Raw genomic sequence first — 22,053 nt, forward strand, 5'->3', positions numbered from 1 at the left:
GTTAACCAGGAGAGCTAAAAATAGCGGCGAGCGCTGCAAACCACCCAACCGCAGACAGCAACCCCCGTCGGTCCCTCTCGCGCCTCCGCCGCTGAATGGAGCGGCCGGCGCTGAATGGAGCGGCCGGGAGCATGAATGGGGAGCGGCGCGCGGCGGTGGCGGGGCGGGGCCGGGCGGGGGCGCTGCGGGGCCGCGGGCGCAGCCGGAGCCCCGGCGGCGCACGTGCCGGCGCGGGGGCGGTCGGTGTCACCTGGCGGCAGCGGTGGCGGCGGGCGGGGCGGGGCGGCGGGCGGGGGAGCCTATAAAAGTGTCCCGCCGCGGCACATGTACACTTTGGGGAAACTTCCCAGCTCGAGTGGCGGCGGTGGCCATGGGAGGCGCTCCCGCCAGCCCCGCTCCGCCTTAGGGCGGGCAGCCCCCGCGGCGGAGGGCGGCTGCGGCCGGGCCCCCCGCCTCGACTTGCCCTATCGGGAAGCAGCGCCAGCGAGCGACCCCGCTTCACCCGTACTCGGCTTTGCCCTGGGGGGCAGCGGCAGGATGAGACTGAACGGGAGCGAGCTGAACAGCTCCGTCCTCCCGCGGGACCCGCCGGCCGAGGGTGCCCCGCGCCGCCAGCCCTGGGTGACCTCCACTTTGGCCGCCATCCTCATCTTCACCATCGTGGTAGACCTGCTGGGCAACCTCCTGGTCGTTCTTTCCGTCTACCGCAACAAGAAGCTGCGAAACGCGGGTAAGGGGCGATGGGAATGCCCGGGGGCGCCGCCCGGGCTGGGGTGGGGGAGGTCCGCGGCCCCGGGTCGCGGAGGTGTGGCCGCTTCGTCTGTCCGTAAAACTTTCCCCGGGCGCGCAACTCCGGGGCTGGGCTCTGCTCGCATCCTCAGCTGGCGGTTATAGGCTGTGACAGATGCTAAGGGCTTCGTCTTCCTTGCCGAGTCGGTAATCGAGCGGGAAAGGGTATTTTTAGCTCCCGCCACCGAGTCGTGGTGCTATTTTTAGCTCTCGGCAGTTCCCACCTAGCAAAAGAGAACGGCAAGTAAGCCGTACTTAAGAATGAAATGTAGTCACCATACCGGGGATGCTGCTGTGGCATACAGTGTGTGTCTGTGCATGCTGGATGCTATTCTTCTGATTGATTTTCTTTGAGTTACAGAAATTTCTCCAGTAACAAATGCTATGGTTGGAGCTTCAAATCAAGCAAATACGAAATTATAAACATTGCAGGATTCAGGCAATTCCCTCACCCTGCTTTGTTCACCTCCTACTTGCTATCTAGGTCTTTGGGGAATGGGAAACATCTAACAGAAAACAGCTTTAGGCACGTTTTTTAAAAAAGTAAAACTCTAATTTTGACAGGATAGAATCCGTGCTGGCCTATTGAGTAAATCCCTCTTAGTTCATGGATTATTGGTCAGACAGGCAGGAACTTCTTCAGATTCATTCTGCTTTATCATGTCAGACCAGCTGCTGCGCACGTGTACCAAATCTGTGCACTCTAAATCCTGTGCATCTTTCATTGAAAAAATACAGGAGCATGGGAAGAGAGCCACACTGTTAATGAAAGCAGAATTTCACTCCCTGACAACTGGGAAGCTGCTTTTATTTTTTTCACAACTCAGCTCTCAGGGTCTTCATTATTACTCCACTAAGTTCATTACCTAGTGGTTTAAAATTCATCTGAGGTGGAACTTGAGCCCAGGTTTTGCTGTGAGCTAGCCTAAGATAGCTATAGCTATTGGACTCTGGCAGACAGTGGCATGCTAAACTTTCTAAGGTTAATTCAGGTAATTCAAATGTATTGTACATTTCAGTTTTATTCAGCCACAGTGGAATGCCACACACAAGATCAAAACGAAGAGTAACAAATTTTATTTTTTTTCTCTCTGTGGTTGCCACTGATGTAAATTCTAAAAGCTATATTTGCTTCCTGCTTTCATTGACAGAAATCTCATTCACTGGAGCTGGCAGGGTTACACACTGCAATAGTGTGTAATTGAGAGGAGACTCAAACTCCGGAAGTCCAAGTCAGCACTTGACTACTCTTGTTCCCTGGGATATTTTCAGATAGGGGGAAGAGAGGGTTGAGACAGGCATATTACTGGGGCTACACCAGGGGAAAGGGTGATATTCTTCTCCTCCTCAATTAGTAAATTGATTTACTATCTATTCAGCACTTCTGTGGGGAGTTGCAATACAAACGTGTCTGGTAGTAAGTCTGAAATAAACGTGATGCCTGTTTTATGGAAACAACTGAATCACTGGGCTCTATGTGTGTGCATACATGTAATGTGTGTACATCTCATGTAATCCCTCTTGAAATTCAAGACGTGCTCACTTGCTCACTCTTACTGCATTTCTTGTTCTTGCCTTTTCTGTCATAGTGGCTGTTAAGAACTGCAGCAAACTGGCAACAGTAATCTACAGCCAGGGGAATAGAGCATTCTTCTGAACATAAACTATTTGAGACTGGAACGTGAACTAGATAATGATTTACCCTCTGAAATTAAGGATTAATAAAAACAAGTAGATACTTTGTACTAGATGGTAAATAGTTTATAGTTCTTTTCTAGCAAAAAAATAGCAAGAATTTATTGTTAAATTTTTTGTGTTTTTTTTTTTCTTTAAAAAATGGGCATTTTAGTACATGGATAAAGGGAAACTTTTGAAATAACATAATTGATAAGACTCAAGAAGGTGTACTAAGTGTTTTTGATTAATCCTGCAAAGTCCCATGCCTGGACATAACTTTACTTATGTGAGCACCACTATTAAATTTGGCCTTCAGTTAAGAAGAGGTTACTCAGGCAAGTAAACTTAAGACAGGGCATAAGTATTTAGAAAACTCTGACCTAATATTTGTAAGTCTGAAGACTAAAGTCTCCTAAATCTTGTTTACACTAATTCAGATTATTCAGGAAGGGATTATGTTGAAAATAATCTGCTTTATACATACAACTAGCTTGTAACTTGGTGATGTCAAAGACAGTTACGACTTTCTAGAGAGATGTAATAAGAAAGGAAATTCTGGTTTTGCAACAACTTATATTAATAAGTATGGCTGGCATATTTATTGAGGAAAAAGAACACAGGATGAAAATTCCAGCGGAAAAAGGTCAGGGAGGAACAGAAGATGCCTCCTGAAGAAAATGTATCTCACTGAAGATTTTCTTCCCTCTTTGCAAGAGAGGACTAACAGAAAGAAAGAGTATTTTAACACTTTACCAAAAAGGTGGATTTGGTGGGGGAAAACATCTTGCATCTCTGTCCTACTCTCTATTATATAAATATTTTTTGGAAGATAACTGCAAATTGAACCTGTGGACTTATGATTTTAAAAGTGCATTGGGGAATAGTAGGAAGGCCTAGAAAAACCTTCTCAACAAGTGATGTAACCTTCCTGACAGTCAGAAGGTTAGTAAAAGACACTGATCAAAGCAGAGAAGTCAGTAACTCGAAGTTTGTCTCAGAAGCGAGGAGTGTCTGATACTACAGACTCCTTCATAGGCACAAGCATGGCTTCAGTAGATGCTCTTCTAGACACAGAAGCTGATGATGCAACTGGTAGGATCCTCTTTTATTTAATGTACTTGACTTGTAATAAGTTGCATAGTTCTGGTCTGTTTTTAATTTTATGGTGGCTTTGTAATCTAAGAGGTGCCTGACACCAATTCAGTCCTGATGGGAACAGCTGCAATTTAATGCTGACCTACACAAAGACTGAATTTGGTTTATGATGTCTGTGATCTTTTAACTTTGACACAAAGTTCAAGGGAAACATTCAAGGCATAAGGATTTTAATGACTATATCTTGATAGCACATTCATACATCTTGAACTTTAAACTGATGTGCTTTCTTTAATAATTAATTTTTTAAAAGAATGAGAATAGCTCACTTTAAAAAAGTTTTGTGTAAATCATCCTAAGTTGTCTTGTTTTCCATTTCATACATCAGAAATAAGGTCATTCAACATTTTCACCCTGAAATGATGCAATAACTAGCATTAGGGAAGGTGGATTGAAGAACTACTGGTACTTTTAGCAATAAGTGTAGTTTTTACTTGAAACTATCTACATTTAATTAGAGCACCTCAGAAAACTGAAGGGATCATATAAAGTGATTTATGTGATATTACACACAAATTTGGTGATTGCTGGTATCCTTATGCCTTTTTTGTTACCCACACCAAGAAAAACAATGCATCAAGAACAAGGTGAGGGAGCAGTTCTGTCTTTGACTACGGAGATTAGTTTATGAGTTGTGACATTAAAATGTCAGTTAGAATGCACCTGTCATTTTGGTGATGGTGGATTTGGGTAATGATTGCAGAACTGGACCATTCTTAAGGTCAATGAAAAAAGCTTTCTTGAGTGCTATCACACCTCTTGCTCTTCTTTCTCTTCCTTTTTAAACTGTTATCTTGGCCTGGTGGGTTGCTTTTTTCTGAGCACTTTATGTGTTGAGGTCTAGAGGTTCCCTGACTACCCCTCCAACAGAACCCTGTGTGAGAAGGGAGCCTCCACCAGGCAAGAAGAGTCCCAGCAGTCTCACCCTCACTCTTCTTTGCCTGTTCTATCTGCTAACATCTGACAGGGGTTGGGATAATACAGGGACTGGTGCCAAGCAGGTAACTAGCACCTACCACATCAGGGCAGAAAGCTGCATTCACCCTTCCTCACCTATCTCTGTTCTGTGCTAGGTGTATTTGGGGTTCTATACTTTTTTCCAGTTTTCCATGTCCTTGGCCCAAATGTTTTGTTGCTAAAGCTCTTTGTTTTGTTAATAGTAAGGAAAGCAGAGAGGAAGCTTGATATTTCTGAGGCCTCAGGCCCCTGGAGCAGCAAGATGCAGTTAATTTCACTAGGACTGCACACATGCTTAAACCTATGTATGTGTGGTAACTACTTTTCTGAATGAGATGGCAATGAAAAAGGGAAAAACCCCAATGTTTGTATGCTCAATCTGCCTCACCTCTTTTAGGTCCAAGAGTTCTTTGAAGACAACTCTGTGAGTGCAAACAAGAATAATTAACTCAAGAGTAATCTCCAAGATCAGTGAAGTTACTTTTGAAAGAACTAAGGAACACAGCTACTTTACGATTTTTTTTTTTTTAATTCAGTCTTTGCTAAATAAAACAGCCATTGCAGAATTGAGGATGGGAATCTATCAGTAAGAATTCCATTTTGGAGGCTTTTCAAACAGGTCCTGGGTTTCAGTTTGAGCAGTGTAAGAATCTAGTTGAAGAGTGTTCCTCTCTTAGTGCAGTTTCTAGAATGTAAATTGGAACTATCTTTTGATAGTCAGATTGGAGATATCGTAAACCTTTTCAGAAAAGTATTGTTCTTGATGACGTTTTGTTTTTTAATTTTAAAATTATAATGTTAAATACTATAGTAAAGATTGTTTTATCTAATAAATAAAACTCCTGTTGCGAATTCAGACTAATGGAGTCATTCTTTTTGTCACAGGTGATCCTTGGACTTCATTTTTGTGCCCTGAGAGACTGGGTAGCCCGACAAATACTTGACTCAAGGAGGAGAACTTGTAGAAGATCAAGCGGTAGCACAAATTCAGGGTTCTGATAAAAACTGAGATGTTGATGGCAATGAACATTATTTCAGAAATTAATAACTTCCAGTATTAAAAATGGTAAGCTGTTTGGGAGAAGGGAAAATGTCTAGTGGAGATGCTGAACTTTGCCCATTGTTGAAAAGAACTGAGCATAAAAGTACAGTTTCAATAAAGTCATTCCACAGATTGGTTTTGATTGAATACTTTACTGAATCAAAGGTTTACTTCAAAGACTTGTTTAAATGGTGCTGTGCTGGTGAGCAAACGTAGAGATGAGTATTTCAAATAATTAAAAATTTGTTCTTACTAATGTGTCTGTCAAAGTCAGATATTGATTCTTTCTGCATTTTGAAGTATTTAGAGGCATTGCTTTTTCTAGTTGTCTGCTGCCAGTGGGCAGTGGTACTGATATATTCTGCTATTTGCTGTCTCTTTTAGGTTACATTTTTGAGGGGTTCTCCCTTTTCTCATTAAGTTTTTTTTGCATCTTTAATCTTTTCATTAGCAATTTCTGATCTGCTTCCACTCTTACCTCCTTTTTCTATTTCTTTTTACACTATCCATTTTTCTGTCATGTTATAATATAGATACTTCATGTCTTTCTGGGGTAAGACATCATCAGCAAGTCTAGGTTAGTGCCAGAAAATACTACCAAGAATAGGCATCCAGTGCTGATGTGACAATGTCTGTTCTCTTTCTACAGTGAGGTTTGCTTTCCTAGGGCAATAAAAACATTGCAGTGTCAATTCAATGCTGTGCATCACAGTTTAGTTTTGCAACCTCAATAATAACTTGTCACCCTTGCTGTTGGCAGTTTTTCTTCTAGTCACATCTGTGTGCTGCCTGAAATCCCACATTTTCCACTCCTGAGAAACAATTACCAACCTCTGTTTCAGAAGGACAAGGATAACTCAAATTCTTCAGGACAAGAGAACACAATTTTTTAACAAAGCTTACTTAATGAACAAATAAACATGTATTTAACATGTGTAGTTAAGTAATTCTTGGGACTGTAATCCAAATGCTACTACTAAACAAGTGTTCTTTAAAATCTAGCCCTCCTGAAGTCACACAGATGGACAATATTACAGTTCAGTGGGATAATCAAGGTTCATACCTAAATGACAGAATAAAGGTCTGATTATCTTTTTAAGATTGGATCAAACATACAAAGAAAACCTTACCAGTGCCCTTAAATTCAGGTGGCAAACATGCTGCAACCTTCTTACTCTCTTCTTTTCTCAAGTAGAGCAGAAACTGAGGGTAATCAATAAATCTATTTACAACATTTAGATAGTGACTTTTGTAGCTTCTGAATAGCTTTGTGGTGATAACTGATGTCATGGTTTGAGATAGCCCCAAAATCTAATTCCCTAGTCTAAGCCCCCTTCCACATCTCAACTCAATGTGAGATGGATTTTTCCAGACAAAACACACCAGACTCCAAATGGGGAAAGGGAATATATTACAATGATTGTACAAATAAATATTATAACACATTATACACACGATCACAACTATCTCTGCCATGACATATAGTATTTACAATGGATCAGATCTCTTCTCCCCTCCAAATAAAAGTCCAGGAGGGAAAGAAGGACAGATCCCTTCCAGTCTCAAAGCAGGAGAATCTTCTACAGCAGCAGTCATCTGTCCTTTCCACATGCAGCAGCTGATAGCTGGATTTCTGCCAGCACTCACGAGGGAGGTATCCAAGCTCCCTTGGCCCTGTCGCCACCAAGGGAGGGGTCTTCCTCCATGGACTACATCACCCCAGCCAAAGGTCGTTCCACCACGTCATATCACGAGCACAGGGGGCTTTGTGACAGTCTGGTAACTCCAGGAGATTCAAGCTCCTTGCAGGGCCTCTGTGCCCTGCTTCAAGATGGTTGCCACCTTGGCAGCAGTGCAAGGGGGGGAAAAAGCCAAGGTCGGCCCTCTCTGCATTCCTCTCCGTCCCAGTCCAACTTCCCAGGATGCTCTGAGCTTCTCAGCTCCTCTCTGCAGTGCATGTTGCACTTCAAGGCTCTTTCAAGTAAGAGTCTATCATCTTCCTCCTTTCCAGGAGGTCTCAAAGGAGTTTGGGGGGGGGTCTGGTACAGTTCTTACCCCCCAAAACTCTGTCTCTCAGCTGCTGGCTCTCTTTTTCCCGGCTCTCCTTCCAGGAGTCCTCTCTGCGGTGCTGCACGTTGTTTCTGCTGCTTCTCCGGTTCAGGTCTTATCAGTTGGCTTTTAACCATAACCTCTGGATGCTGCCGCCGCTTCTGCTCTGTCTCTGCTCACTCACGATGGAAAACATCCCCCAGCTCACAGCTACAGACACATAGTCCAGCTTAACACTCTTCCAAGTCTCTGTAGCCCCCAACTGGGGCTGAGGGGGGGCAGAGGCCCCCCAGAGGGCTCCTACCCTCTCCTCGTGGCTCCTACAACATGGCTACCTCTCCTACTACCAAAACTACAACTCTTCTCTTCCGTTTGCTTGTGGTATGTTTACATCTCGCAGGAGCGCCCATTGGACAAAACTTCCAGGGGTTTCCATCCCTTGGGGGCTACCACTTTTTTAGCCTCTGGGGGAAAACCTGGTTCAAACCATTACAACTGACCACTATGTGTAAAAAGTTTCATATTCTGCAGTTCTTTTTTTAATGACATTTATCTGTAAAGAGGAGGCAAACTTATACCCCTTCCTTGCACTCATTCTTTTCATTTTACAAATGATCTAGTATAGTAGCAGGTCATATAGTTATATATGGTTTTTGGAGAAGAGATATTAGATTACTGATGATCATAAAACTGCAGCTCTAGATTATCTCAGAGTCTGTCCTTGAGTTTGGGACTTGAACTCAGTTGCCTGAGTTTTGGGCAGGGTGGTGGGTTGGGTTTTTTTGATTGTGGAGGACTCCCCATTTTTTCCAATGCTAGAGTTCCAAGAATGTCCTTCACTTCTCTACCTGAACTCTTAAGGATCCCTATTCTCTAAAATAAGAGAGAAAACAAGCAGCTGATTTCAAACCCTTCTGTGTGACCAGGCACTGAAATTCTCTAATCAAATATGTACTAAGCAACTGGAATCGTTTGTGGATGGTATCAGATTAATCATATTTTATGTGTCCACACCTTAAACTGCCTGTTTAGTACCTTTGTTGTGGAAGTTGAGCAGAATGTGTACTTTTTTTTTTTTTTTTTTTTTTTTTTTTTTTTTGGGATGCAGGTGCAAGGTTAGCAAAATGGAGACGTTACCAAGCAGAGGTACTTTGAGAGGTCAGCTCCATGCTTGGTATTGTTTGAGGTGAATCAGTAACACTACTTTTTTAGTCAGCCATTTCAGCTGCACTCAAGTATGAACCTACTGCGGTTATAGTACAACTGTCAGAACTATGCTATGTTATTTAGCCAGACAAGATTGCCAACTCCATAGCATTGGACCAAAGTGATGGAACGGGCACGAGTACAGGGATCAGCTTTGAAAATTGGTACCCAGTCACAGCATGCAGAACTTACAACCAGGTACCTATCTTTGTGTTCTGGAGAAAAATCATGAGTGTCCTTTTCCCTCAGTAGTGGCTGTAGGGCTTATTTTATGTTTCTGTTTTTCAGACTGTTTTCTACTCCTCAGTCTTACTTGATTTTTAAGGATGCACTCATCTCCTGCTCTGTGTTTGGGAGAAAAGAAGTGTTTTCATTTTTGTAGGCGAAAGAGTATTCTTAGACCGATACAGTTAGGGTGTGACATTTTTGTGTTAGGGTCACTGAAGGGAATTTTACAGGAATTTTCCTCGTTAACAGCCACTATTTGCCACTTCAATTAAACATCACAAAATCACTTATAAAATGAAGAATTGCAATACCTTTTTATTCTCCTTCAGCACTCTTCGGGTATTTTTTAGGTAACATCTTCCACGGGCTTATTTTGAGACTGGATGTTGTTGAAAATATGGGATTTGGATATCGCGAAGAATCAATTTCCATAAAGGCAAATGAATCATTTACTTCCAATTGCATTTTTGTTTCATTTTGGATGAAGAATTAATGGTCTCTAAATAAAAAAAAAAGTTTGTGGATTTTACATTAATATGCTCTGTCTTAATTATAGTAATTATTTACATTAAAGATATGTCTCCAGATTATCTCTTGACTGTGTAATGCTGAGGTCTACATTCTGTAATTTGAGTATTGCAATGTGCTGTAATGCCTGTGACTAACATGCAGGTTCACATAATTTTAACTTACTTTTCAAAACTTAGATTCTTCCCCAAATTCCCATTATTCCATATTACATCTCTGAACCTTCCCTAAATCTCTGTCACTGAATTAATTCTAACATAGAACACAGGATTGAAAGGGACATTTTCAGTCGTTAAATTGAATATCTAGGTGTTGTAGGTGTTGTAGAAATCCTTTCAGAATCGCCTTTCTCTTTATTCCAACTGAATAAGATTGTTGAGACACTGGGACAGGCTACTTAGCAAGGTTGTGGATGGCCCATCCCTGGAAGTGTTCAAGGTCGAGTTAGATGGGGCTTTGAACAACCTGGTGTAGTGGAAGGTGTCCCTGCCCATGGGAGGGGGTTGGAACTAGGTAAGCTTTAAGGTCCCTTCCAACTCAAACTATTCTGTGGTTCTCATTGCCTAAATGTATTTTCTCTCAGTTTTATGTGCTTTTGCTGTTGTACCAATATTACATAGCATTACTTAACAGCTCTCTGTTCTTGTAATGAGAATAAAAACATCACCTCTTGGTTGTCATTTTCCTAGTCAAAGAAAGGTTGATAGCAAAGGTTGTTAGTCTTTTTATGCAATAACCTTTCCCCTTTTGCAAAAGAACAACCACGTCCAGAAGTATGCTTGATCTCTGGAAACATCTTCCCTAAAAGCAAAATTGTGGTTTTACTGAAATCAATAGCAAATCTCTTACCAAGTCAGTACCTGTCTCCCTTCACTTTTTCTACCTTCAGTGCTTGCCACTGAGTAAGAAGGCTGCTCTACTGCTAACAGCCTTAAACCCAAAGTGCGGTAAGTAGAGAAATCTACCATAACTATGGAGACAGAACAGGATTTTTGTTGGATCACTGATATCCTTGCAATAAAGCTGATTACAGATCAGGATCATAAATGCCTGACCTGTATATCGTGAGGTGGATGCACCATGAGAAACCACTTAGAATTTCATGTGTAGGAGGTATGCAAGCTATTACTTCTGAAAATTGCTTCAAGGACACACCTGGGAATAAAGAAAACACAGGAGACCATCGATGATTGTTACTGCAATGCTGTCCTTTCCGGAGTTACAAATGAAAATTATGTTACTTAGGTCAAGGACAATTTGCTTGTACTAGAGTTGTTTGGTCAGATCACATAAATATATCTTTGATAATTTTGTCCTATTCTTCTTTCTAGGAACTCGCAGTTCTTTAATATGTCCATTAAGCAAAAAAAAAATATCAGAATTGGGGTTTTGCTGCTGTAGCCTCATTGTACAGATTGTCTGGTGGTTCTATTGCAAATTACATCATCATATGAATTTCCTTTGGAAATTTCTCTTATCAATCCAACTATCTGTTGGATTTTTCTAATTTTTTGACTCTCCTTTTGTTGTTTGTTTTTTCTTTTTTTCTTGTCTAAAGAACTGTACTGTTGAGAATCATTGCAGTGCTTATAAATCCATCTTATTCTCCATTCCTGATGATGTACCACATTCCAACACCTGTCGCTAAGGATTTTCTTAGCACTGGCTGTGTCTTGTTTTGGATATGTGCAGAAACAGTTTATATTAAAGCATGTGTTAATCCTACTGGTTTTTACCATGTTGCAGAAATTATTCAAGCCAAAGGTTGTTTCATTTTGTATATAGTTTGGGTTCATGGATTTACAGATACAGATACATCCAGAAACATTTCCTCTGTGTGTTTTTGCGGATTACACCTTTTCATTTAACTTTTTTTCTTCTAATACAGCATCCACTGGCACTTGTAACTCATACTTTTGTATATTGTTTGTGAATATACACATTCTCTTGACATTAGGATCTCTCATCTGGAGGAGAACAATATTCAGCATACCTGATGGGAAGGAAGTACAGTAGGCTTTCCCTACCTTTCCTCCACCTACGCAGAGGTGGTGGCTTTAGTTCTTAGGCTAAATTAGAACAGTTTCAGTGGTTTTGTAACCCGTACTTATGAGACAGCTTCCAGAGGGATCTTTGTATCGATGTCATGTAAACATAATTTTCATTGGCCAAACTCATTCTAACTATTTAGGATGCAGGTGTTCAGGACTACAGAGATAGTAATCTTCATCAAACTGGGTAAAAGAGCTTTTCATGTCCTCTATATATTGGTAAGTATGGAGAAGACAGCATTTGTGTCACAGCATATATTAAATACCTAATGTAGAGCTCAAAATGCAGCCAGATTTTCTTGCTCTTGCAGCAAAGGTTTTTGAGCAATTTTTTTGGCAAATAATTGGACATTTCTTTTGCATCTTCTCTTACGAATTTGTCTACATACTACTCCTGGTTTTTGCAGCTCTTCTGATTCATTTTTCTCTTGTCCATTTGGTGCATGCCACTACTGGGAATGTCTGCAGTGCCTGGTAATACTGTCAGCTATGAACATTTTGTTGATTGGTGGAAAACTGCCTTGATTTTCCTGTTTTTTATGGCATAATACTTGTCTTGTTCATAGACACTCTTATTTACATAACATACCCACTTTTCTTCAAATACTTTTTTGGATGTTTCTAGGAATTCGTTGGGCTTCTGCTCATCCTATAATTTTTCTTTTTCTTTGGACAATCCATACCCATTGGGCATGATGACATGAAGATGACCACTCCTGTATTGAACAGTAACTTTGCACTATCCTTGCTAAATTGTTTGTTGCTGAATTTTTTGTTTTGGTTTGTTTTGGTTTTTTCCTTAAATTTTTCCACTGAGGGTGGAAATGTAGATGTTCCATCTACATCTGTCAGGTTTTGTCTAGAAGGCTCTTGTTTAAGAGTTGTTATTAACTTGGGTCTCTCCCTTATGGGATCCATTGCACATTCTGTGAAGACTTTTTTTATTCGCTCGCTAATGCTGAGATGCTGCAGTGTTCTTAGGGCCATTATGAACACTAGCATTTTAAAAGGAGATTGATTGCTGCTTTTGTAATTATTCCTGGTAAGAATTTCTAATGTGTACTTGGTAACAATCTAGGTGAAATTATACAATTGTGCAAAGCTTGCACTTACACCTTGTTAATACTACTTGCAGCAAACATTATCTGCAACGTGACCTAAAGATGTGACTGAATGTGACAAGCATGTACATGCAGAAATACAAATGGAAAAAAAAAATGAAGCAAACAAGATAAGTTTAAGCAACCTAGTGAGCGTAGAATTTGCAATCTGCTTGTTATTGGTGCTTGTTTTGTACTGGGTTATCCCGTTTGTCACAATAGTGATGCATTCCTTCATTGCAAGCTTTTCAAATGGGTTTTCTCTTTTACTTTTCTCAAGCTATTGCAGTGATAGGGCTTTGCTGCCAGAATTCTTCCTGGAGTATACGTGCCTGAGCACATCTTTCTAGTGCAGATGTAGCTTCATAGACTAGCACCAAAGCAGTAAATTGATTTCTAAGATCTTTTGCTTATATTCAGGTATTCGTATTATCTCCTGTCCCCATATTTACTCACAAAACTTTCTTGATCAGATTCAATTTTCACAGAGATTTCATCTGTTTCTGTCTTTGGTATTGCCGACCATTCTTTGTGATGACTAGACAGAACGTTTGCTTATTTTACTCAAAAACATGAAACTTGCTTGCTATGGGCCAGCTCCAGTATATGTTTCATTTAAGCCAAAAACCATTCTGAAGACATATTTACTAACATTATTTTAAGACTTTATTTTGTAAGAACACTTCTGTGTATTCATGTGATAAGTAAAAATGTATGTGACTAAATGCTTTTTCTAGAAACACAAAAAATTGACATTTTTAGTACACTGGACATAAAGGATTGTGTAATGTTCATCTGTAAATTAAAATTATGTTGTGTCTTCTATATTAAGAAAATCTCAACCTCTACCAAAGTGAGAAAAGGGTCAGATGAGCTGACAAATTAGGAATGCAGCGTAACTGGAAAAATTAAGTTGATATTTCATGTACAGTAGGTCACTAATTGGTCTGTAATCCTAAAACCAACCTTCATCTCACAGGTGTAAGTATGGAGTTAGTTATTACAAGTAAGCTACTGCTTTCTTTGCATGTGTACTTGCATAACTATTTAGGATTAGAGTCTGTCCTACCAGAGACCACTCTCAGGATTAAAAGCTCCACCCTTCACCCAGTGATTACAGCTGCAGCAGTCACTGTACTCATGGTGGACAGAAAGAGCCTCGCTGCAAACTTTCATTCATTCAAGGTGATTTTAGTGTCATTCAGTTAGCAGCCTCAAAACAGTGCTGTTCTTTGTCACACTTTCTTGCTTCCTTTAATTTCTCTTGCTTCTGGAAAAGAAATTGGACCCTTCAGAGCCCAGAATATTTCAGGTAGAGTTTTCCTTTGGAGTTAGTGTCATTTGATAAGTATATGATTTTGCTAAGTACTCTGTCTTATTTGCCCTGAAATTAATTATTCAATTTAGTTTTTAGCTCCGACTTGGAAGGCTCCTCAGCTGCCATGCAGAATGGTACATCTGCTTCAAGAATACCTCTGCACCATCCATGAGATGGATATACATGGTACTAGACCACATCATAAGCCTTGTTACAAAGAGGCTTTCTGGAAGGGCCTTCTCTTTTGTTCAGGACATCTTGTTTCCACCAGGTTTCTGATCATTTTAGATTACTCTATTAAGGGAATGCATTTGCTTCAGTTCTTGTACCTGTTCATTATCTGACAAGGATAATGAAACATTTTGTTGCTCATAACTAAAAAGAGCGTGTTATCCAGCATGCTCTAAAGTACTGAATAATAAATGCAAGTGGGCATAGTTAATTTTGTCACTTTCTCTTGCCCTTTATTTCTCTGGAGTTTCAAGCAGCTTTAGGTTGTTTTTCCAGCTCTTCAAAAACAAATGGCAGCAATCTCTCCAATGCTGCTATTTTTGCTTCTTCAGAAGAGCAGACTTAAAAATCTTCTATTGAAGTTCTAATGAAAGGGCATCAGTTGCCCTTTTCCTTATTGTCTTCCAGAACCATCTTCCCAGCCCTCTGTAGACTTCATTGACTCCATATCCATACTCAGAGTTCCGATGTGACCTTTTTTGTCAATCTGTGTCTGTATACATAATACTGAATTTTTGAGCACTTGCATAAATGTGACCTCTGTTTCTTGTTCTCTCTGCGACTTTTGCTTTTAGGACTGTCCTTTTCTATTTTTGTCCTATCTGTCATGAATTTCCTTCCATATTTGTTCCCAGACAAAGCTTATAATTCATTACATTTCATTTGATCCTCTCACAGATCTTGCTTTATGTCATGACTTTAAAGCTATCAGTGTAGACAATAGCTAAATCCTTTGGCTTCTACCGCTTTTTGCAGTCCCTAGGCAATTTTTTCTACACATGTGTTCTAAGTGAAACCCTGCTTCATTTTAAACTGTGACTATGCTTAGGAAACAATGACTTGAAAAATTACTCTTCAGCACTTTATTCTGCCTCTACATCAGATCCCTTCAGTTTACAAATCATTGAGAAATACCAGGAATATTCAGCTATGAAGTCTTTTCTACATAAATAGGTAGTCTCGATAGCATTCTAGTTACTAACTACTTCTAGTAGTATGTGGAAGAAAGTGCAGCAAGAACGTAACTTCAGGTAAAGCAATTTCAAAAGATAAGAATTTTATAGTAAGTAGAGAAAAAAAATGTAGCATTACTCTGCAAATGTCTTAGAAAGCGTTACTAGCAAGTGTTTTTGGCTTCTTGCTGTTCAAGTCCTTGTTTGGATTATGGCCACTGGACAAAACAGTCTGCTTGGAGTTAAGCTGTTTAAAGCAGTACCCAATGCTTTATTAATTGTCCAGACAGATGGCGTATTTTAATGAATCATCAATGCCTTCAAAATTTCATAGTGTACTAGTTTCAGTGAAGTGGAGCAACTGGTAGAATAATTTTGAACCTCATATTCACAAGAACTTGAAATTCCCATTTGCTGGTTGCGTGGGGAAAAAAAAATCGCTGGATGATTTTTCTGTCAGTAATGACTAATGACTTTTAGTGATACAACTAACTATTGCTTGGGTCTTAACTGTTTTCTCTGATACGCTGTAAAGCCCTTTGAGCAGTAATAGCATATACGTTATGCAAACTGACACAAAAAATGCTGACAGAAGTACATAATGAAATAATAAGAGTAGGACCTTTCTAAGTATGGAACAAAAAATTCAACTATATGACATTTTTCAAAATTCCAGTATTAGAAAAATCTGAACTCAGATCGCTACAAATTGTAGTTGGGAGGGTGCCTTAGCACTGTCATTTTAAAGGATTTTAAAGGATTTACATGAATCATGACAAATGTACAATGCTCAGGAATGCCTGTAGCCCCTCAAAGAATTTCAGATGCTGCACAATTAGATTTATTTCAGTGATGGATGCATTTGTTCAGACGATACCTAGTTTGGCATATTTAGGCTTAGTAAAAAGTAAGCTTTTCAGCTTCAGTGGCACTGTAAAAGTTTCCAAGAGAAAGTATTAAGAAATACCCTTATTCTGAACTGTTGCTACCAGTATAGTCACTTCATCTTGGGCTTTTTGGATCCTTTTACATCTTAAAGCATGATGTTGGACTACCTTGTCTGAGTGAGACCTATTATCTCTATAGAGGGGGTATCTATGATAATGCAATATGTTGACTTCAATCCCTCTATTGAGAGATTCTCTAAATACAGTGCTTACTAAATTTCTCTGAATTCCAAGCTTTATATGTTATTTATTCTGTAGTATTTCAGAGCTGAGGCAGAAATTTTTGAATTTATATTTTGGGTAAGTATTTTGAATATGACAAACTTATATTAATTTTTGACTTTCACATGTTGTACTCTCCCTGGTCTTTTGTGAGTGGTCTATGAGTCTGTCAGTCTTGATCTTCCCAAACATTTTTAAAACCATTTCTATGCAGCATGTAAAATCTGAAAATGTACCCTGCATGATGCATGAATCACTTTAAAACACTTTTCTCCAAATATCCTATATTATAAATTCCTTTTGTTCACAAAAGTGTTTTACCCAAAGAATATGTACAATACACCTTCAACAAATTACCTTGAAATGAACTGTGTAATTAGATGTTCTTGTACTGACGCAATTTCCTACTCAAGTTGCACAGCTGTTTTATGTTGAGGTGACACAATGAAGATAAACATTAGAGGATCTTTGCATTATTTTTTTCTGGGAATATTGCAAAACTTACCATTTTGAAAGGCATCAGTTGGATGGCAAAGCTAGTGGATTTCATGAGACTGTGATTCAGCTGATCGGCTTGGTTCAACTACAGGATGGTATTTTCAGTACAACTGTTAACTAAACATTTGTTACTGGATTACAGGTATTGGATACTATGGGGTAGATTGAGTGGCCTCCCTTTAAAAAGTCTTTATTTCCTGCGTCTTCCTATAATGCTGTTTAAAACTCTTATCTAAATTTACCTCTCTTTTGATCTAGGTACATCATGAAGATAATTCCCTCGTGATACAAAGTTCAAAAACTTGTGTGAATTCTTTTAGCTTTCTATCAGCCCCTTTAGTCATGCTGTTTAATTGACTTTTCTGCTTCATATTGCCTAGCCTCAGTGAAAATAGAGCTTTTGGATACTTTCACTCAAATGACAGTTCAAATAAGATCTAATATGTCCTAGAATGCATTTTTTTCTCAGTTTTTGCATCAGTACCTAAATTCTGTGATGTTTTTCACAGAATCTTCATTTTACCAGGTGAAGTAAAATGGTGAAGTTAAGCGTTGTCATCTCTTCCACCACACTTTTATAACTTTCCATACTGTTGAAATCAGAAACTTCGCAGAAGATACTGGACTCTGCTGAAAGTAGGAGATGGCCTTGAGTTGCATTTTTCTCCTTATTAGATTGCTAACATTGTTTAGTAGTGTTTGTCCAAAACACACTCTACTGTACTTGCTGGGAAAGCTTATAGTGCTGGTTATTTACAGGCAGCTTTGCCTGTTTTCTCCTTAGACCAGCATGTCTAATGACCATGTTGAGAAGACTGCAGGTTATCTGTGAACAGATTTACTGTAAGTTTTACAGGTCTCCTTTAGCTTGTGAATTTTTAAACTTCTAATAAAATTGTATATGTCCTTGTAAACAAACTGAAATAACAGTCAACAGTACTATGCGTGTGTGAAAGCTCTACAGACAGACACAGAGTAGTCAGAAATACAGGCATGGCATAGCTTTAAAATCACTACAAGAACAGGTAATATTTGCTACTACAGCTATGGTCTTTGCTACTTAAACTGTCAGAACTTTCTAGAAAGTTTCTTTTTTGCTGACACTGATGTTTATCACATTAATGTTAATCTTAAGAGATAATGAGTCACTTTGCTTAGAAGTATTATCATAATAGAATTAACAAGCTTTTTCCATTAAAACATTAGTCTGGGATTAGCAGCCAAATACTCTCTCTCATAAAAGCTACAGTAAATCAGAAAGACTCCTGAAAAATTGCATCCCTGAAGAAAATAAGTAGCAAAGCTGAGGTCACAGAGTAAACCACAAATCAAGCTGCTAGCATAACTCAGAGATTTGTTAACACAGCTGTAAATTGTAAACAAAGATTTTCTGAAAAGCATTGGAGTGGTTCCTCTGTTGATAATGCAGTGATTAAATATTGACCAGTGAAAGGGGAAAGCACAAACTTGGAAACAGTCTTGTTTTCATTTCCACAAGCCTTATCTACAGTTTTGAAAAAGTATTTTTTAAACCATAGGAAAAAGTATGAAAGAGACTTATGTTTATGGAAACAGAAATTAAATTACATATCAATAGGAATAATATTACCAATTTCGGACTTTTCTATATTGCCTATCATGGATTGAACTTCTATGTAGTAAAAATTGCAAACGCACCAAAAAAGAGGTCCTTATTAAAGGGATGGCAATCAAGTAATTGGGAATTGGGTTTGTGTAATTGTTGTTTGAAGTCTGATTAAATCAGTATGCTGGAGTTCTCTGCTGATCATTCATTCCAGATGTGTGCCGGAGCTATAATTTTTATTACAGCTGGGCAAGACATGACAGACTGAAAGACTGTTTGGTGTTTATTTGCTATGCATATATATTATGGGAAATATAATCCCTTGTACGTGACATCTCTTTTATTGCCCAGGGCAGCACCCCTTACAGTAATAATTTAATTTTTAAATAACACCTGAATACCTTTGGCTGCAGATTTTCTGCCCTCTCAGTATGTGAGAATACATCTACCGATAGATTTGACTTCAAACCTGATTTCAAACGGACTATCTCAAACTGTTCTTTTCACTTCAGTGTCATATTTCATCTATTGAATGAAAATCAAGCCATCTGCCCCATTGAATTCAGTTATGTAGATTTTTTTACATTGAATCGAGATTTTCACAATGGATTTTAACAACAGCGATATTGTCCACATTTTGTTGTATGAAAGTGGGGTCTCTGTGCCACTAAGAGTCTGGTAGTTTTCCCCTTAATCTGCTTTAAATCCAGCAAACACATCCTTGACTGCTGTTAATGTTCTTAACTTCTACATCTGTGGCAGTCAGTGCAGCTGATATTACACACCTCCTGTAATGATTTTTGCCCAATTAAATTCAATTTCAAGTCAAGAATCATTTCATCAAAGAATAATTTGGGTTGAAAGGGATCTTAAAGATCCAACACTCCGGCTGTAGGCAGGGATATCTTCTACTAGACCAGGTTGCTCAAAGCCCCATCCAACCTGCCCTTGAACATGTCCAGGGATGGGGCATCCACAGCTTCCCTGGGTAGCTTGTTCCATTGTTTCACCACTCTCATAGTAAAGAATTGCTTCCTAATAGGTAATCTAAACCTACTCTCAGTTTAAAGCCATTCCGCCTTGTCCTATCACTACATACCCTTGTAAAAAGTCCCTCTCCAGCGTTCTTGTTGGCCCCCTTTGGGCACTGGAACGCTGCTATAAGGTCTCCCCAGAGCATTCTCCATGCTGAACAACCCCAACTCTCTCAGCCTGTCTGCATAGGAGAGGGACTCTAGACCCCTGACCAGCTTTGTGACCCTGCTCTGGCCCTGTTCCAACAGGTCCTCATTTTTCTTATGTTGGGGACCCCAGATCTGGATGCAGCACTGTAGGTGGGGTCTCACCAGAGCAGAGTAGAGGGGCAGAATCACCTCCCTAGACCTGCTGGCTGCGATTCATTTGATGCAGCCCAAGCTGCAATTGGCTTTCTGGGCTGTGAGCGCACATTGCTGACTCATGTTGAACTTGTTATCAGCCAACACCCCCAAGTGCTTCTCCCCAGGTCAAAGTTCTTGACAGACCAAGACTCTGCAGTTCAGAAGAGCTGAGAGGTGGAAAGTGAGTACCAGCTTCTCTACCTGTGGACTAGAGAGAGCAGGAGAAAAGTTGAGCACACAAGAACATTCTTTAGATAAGCTTCCCAGCTGAAGAGTGAACAGTGTACATATCTCCTGTACTGTTATGGGCATGCATAGAGTTCTGAAGATCTGTAATTATTAGTGTCTTCTTTTTCTCTCCTTGAGATGGAGGGGTTTGTTGTGTTTTGGGAATTACTGGCTGAGGAACAACCCGTTCTGTCCACTTTAGGAAAACCTGGATGGGTAGGCAAGGCTTTACATTTTGTTAAGGACCCTTTTTAGAAATTTACTTCCCACTGTCTTTCAAATACAGTCACCTCACAAAGGACTCAGATGAAGTTCCTTATTCTTTTTTACATGACTGTTTTTGTACAAGTGAAAAAGGGGGAAGGTGGTCACTGATGGTTTTTTTTGGTTGTTTGGTTTTTTTTTTTTCAGACTGTTCTTTTTCAGTGCAGTTCCATTTCAATGCAAACATTTTAAGGATATGAATGCCCCAGTCAAACACTGCTTATCCCTGAAGCTGACTAATGTTGAAATGCTTTGCAGATCTGGGGCCCACTATTGGAACGTCTGGAAGTGAAAGCCATTATAAACATGTTTTTGTCTTCCTTTTTATATTTCATGTCTAAACTGAATTTAAGATTGAAATGTAAATACACAGAGTGCTGCCACTAAATTTGTAACAAGTCCCAAGAATGGTTACGTGAGATAGTTCTTCATCTTATTGCAAAACGTCCACAAAAGCAGAGCATGATTGATGTACTAAACATCTTGGGGGGGGGAAAATAGGTTCAGTGCCAGTTATACTTGAGAGGAAGAGGCAAATGTATTTTATTTTCTATCCAGATACTCAAGGCATTTTCTACTCAAATGACTCGACTCTTCTTCTGGTAAACAAAGTATTCAAAATGAAGTTCCCAAGACATGTTTTTTAGCAATAGTGACTGGAAGATGTCTTATGTCACTGTGTCTACATGCCTAGTATGCCAGTGTTCCAGTCACTCAAATACATGGATTTATCTAAAATCAAAATCAGTTCCAACACACTGCATTCCCCTTTGGCTTATCTGTAGCTGCTTGAATTGTCACAAAACTCATATTAATAAAGGTAGCTGCTTTTCATCAAAATAAATTTTCTGGTCATGTTTTTTGAGTACTGACAGGCCAAAGCTCTGCACATGAATCGCAATCCAAAGTTCAGAAGGAACTTTCAGCTGTCGACTAAATTTTATGGGGTTTATTTGTCTGTTGTTTTAAAGTTGATTTCTAAGTGGTTTTATTCCACATCTTTAGTACCTGTTTTATTCCATCTTTCAATGTTTTTCATGAGAACTCTTACAAGTGTTGTTAAGCAGCCAGAGGTTTTTCTGGTTTCTGAAGGCAAATGGATGGTTTGCAAATGACAAATTTGACCATTTCCAGCAAGCAAATGACTTGACTGTTTTGTGTCAGTGATTCCTTTCCCTAATTACATCTTTTAAGCTAAACGACAGTTTTTGCAGACTTTTTTCTCCCAAAATTTCTAAGAGTGTGACTGTTATAAGGGAACATCATTTCTCTTCAGAAATGAGATGAGGTTATTACCTCATGGACTGTCAAGCCAAATCTGCCTGATGTATATGCTTTGTGAACAATATCATTAACACCTGCACAAAGCAGAAAGTCTCTTTAGACTCCATCTATATTGTAGTTATCCAGAATGGAAAAATGTCTCACAGCGGTATTTCCAACAGTTTGGAAACTATATAGCCACAGTGATTGCTGTCTGATTTCTGCCTGGCAGATAGCACTGGCTGAAAAATGATCCATGACATTATAATGGCTCTTGAATAGTGAATGGAATGCATAAACATGACCTTAAAAAGATAATTTAAGGTGGTTGGGAACTTACGATATATATCTCAACACTTCTTTTTGTAGTTGGAAATTTTGGT

General features: G+C 39.5%; 1 protein-coding gene across 1 annotated transcript in view; it reads left to right on the plus strand.

The window, feature by feature from the left end:
- Window positions 1-369: 369 nt before the first annotated feature.
- Window positions 370-22,053, plus strand: part of MTNR1A (melatonin receptor 1A) — a 60,524-nt gene continuing 38,840 nt past the window's right edge. The window contains exon 1 of the mRNA XM_032686747.1: window positions 370-730. Coding sequence (XP_032542638.1) covers window positions 538-730 — 193 coding nt within the window. The 5' untranslated portion in view covers window positions 370-537. The remainder of the gene's footprint in view (window positions 731-22,053) is intronic.

The sequence above is a fragment of the Chiroxiphia lanceolata genome, chromosome 4 (genome assembly GCF_009829145.1).
Source record: "Chiroxiphia lanceolata isolate bChiLan1 chromosome 4, bChiLan1.pri, whole genome shotgun sequence".
Lineage (NCBI taxonomy): Eukaryota > Metazoa > Chordata > Aves > Passeriformes > Pipridae > Chiroxiphia > Chiroxiphia lanceolata.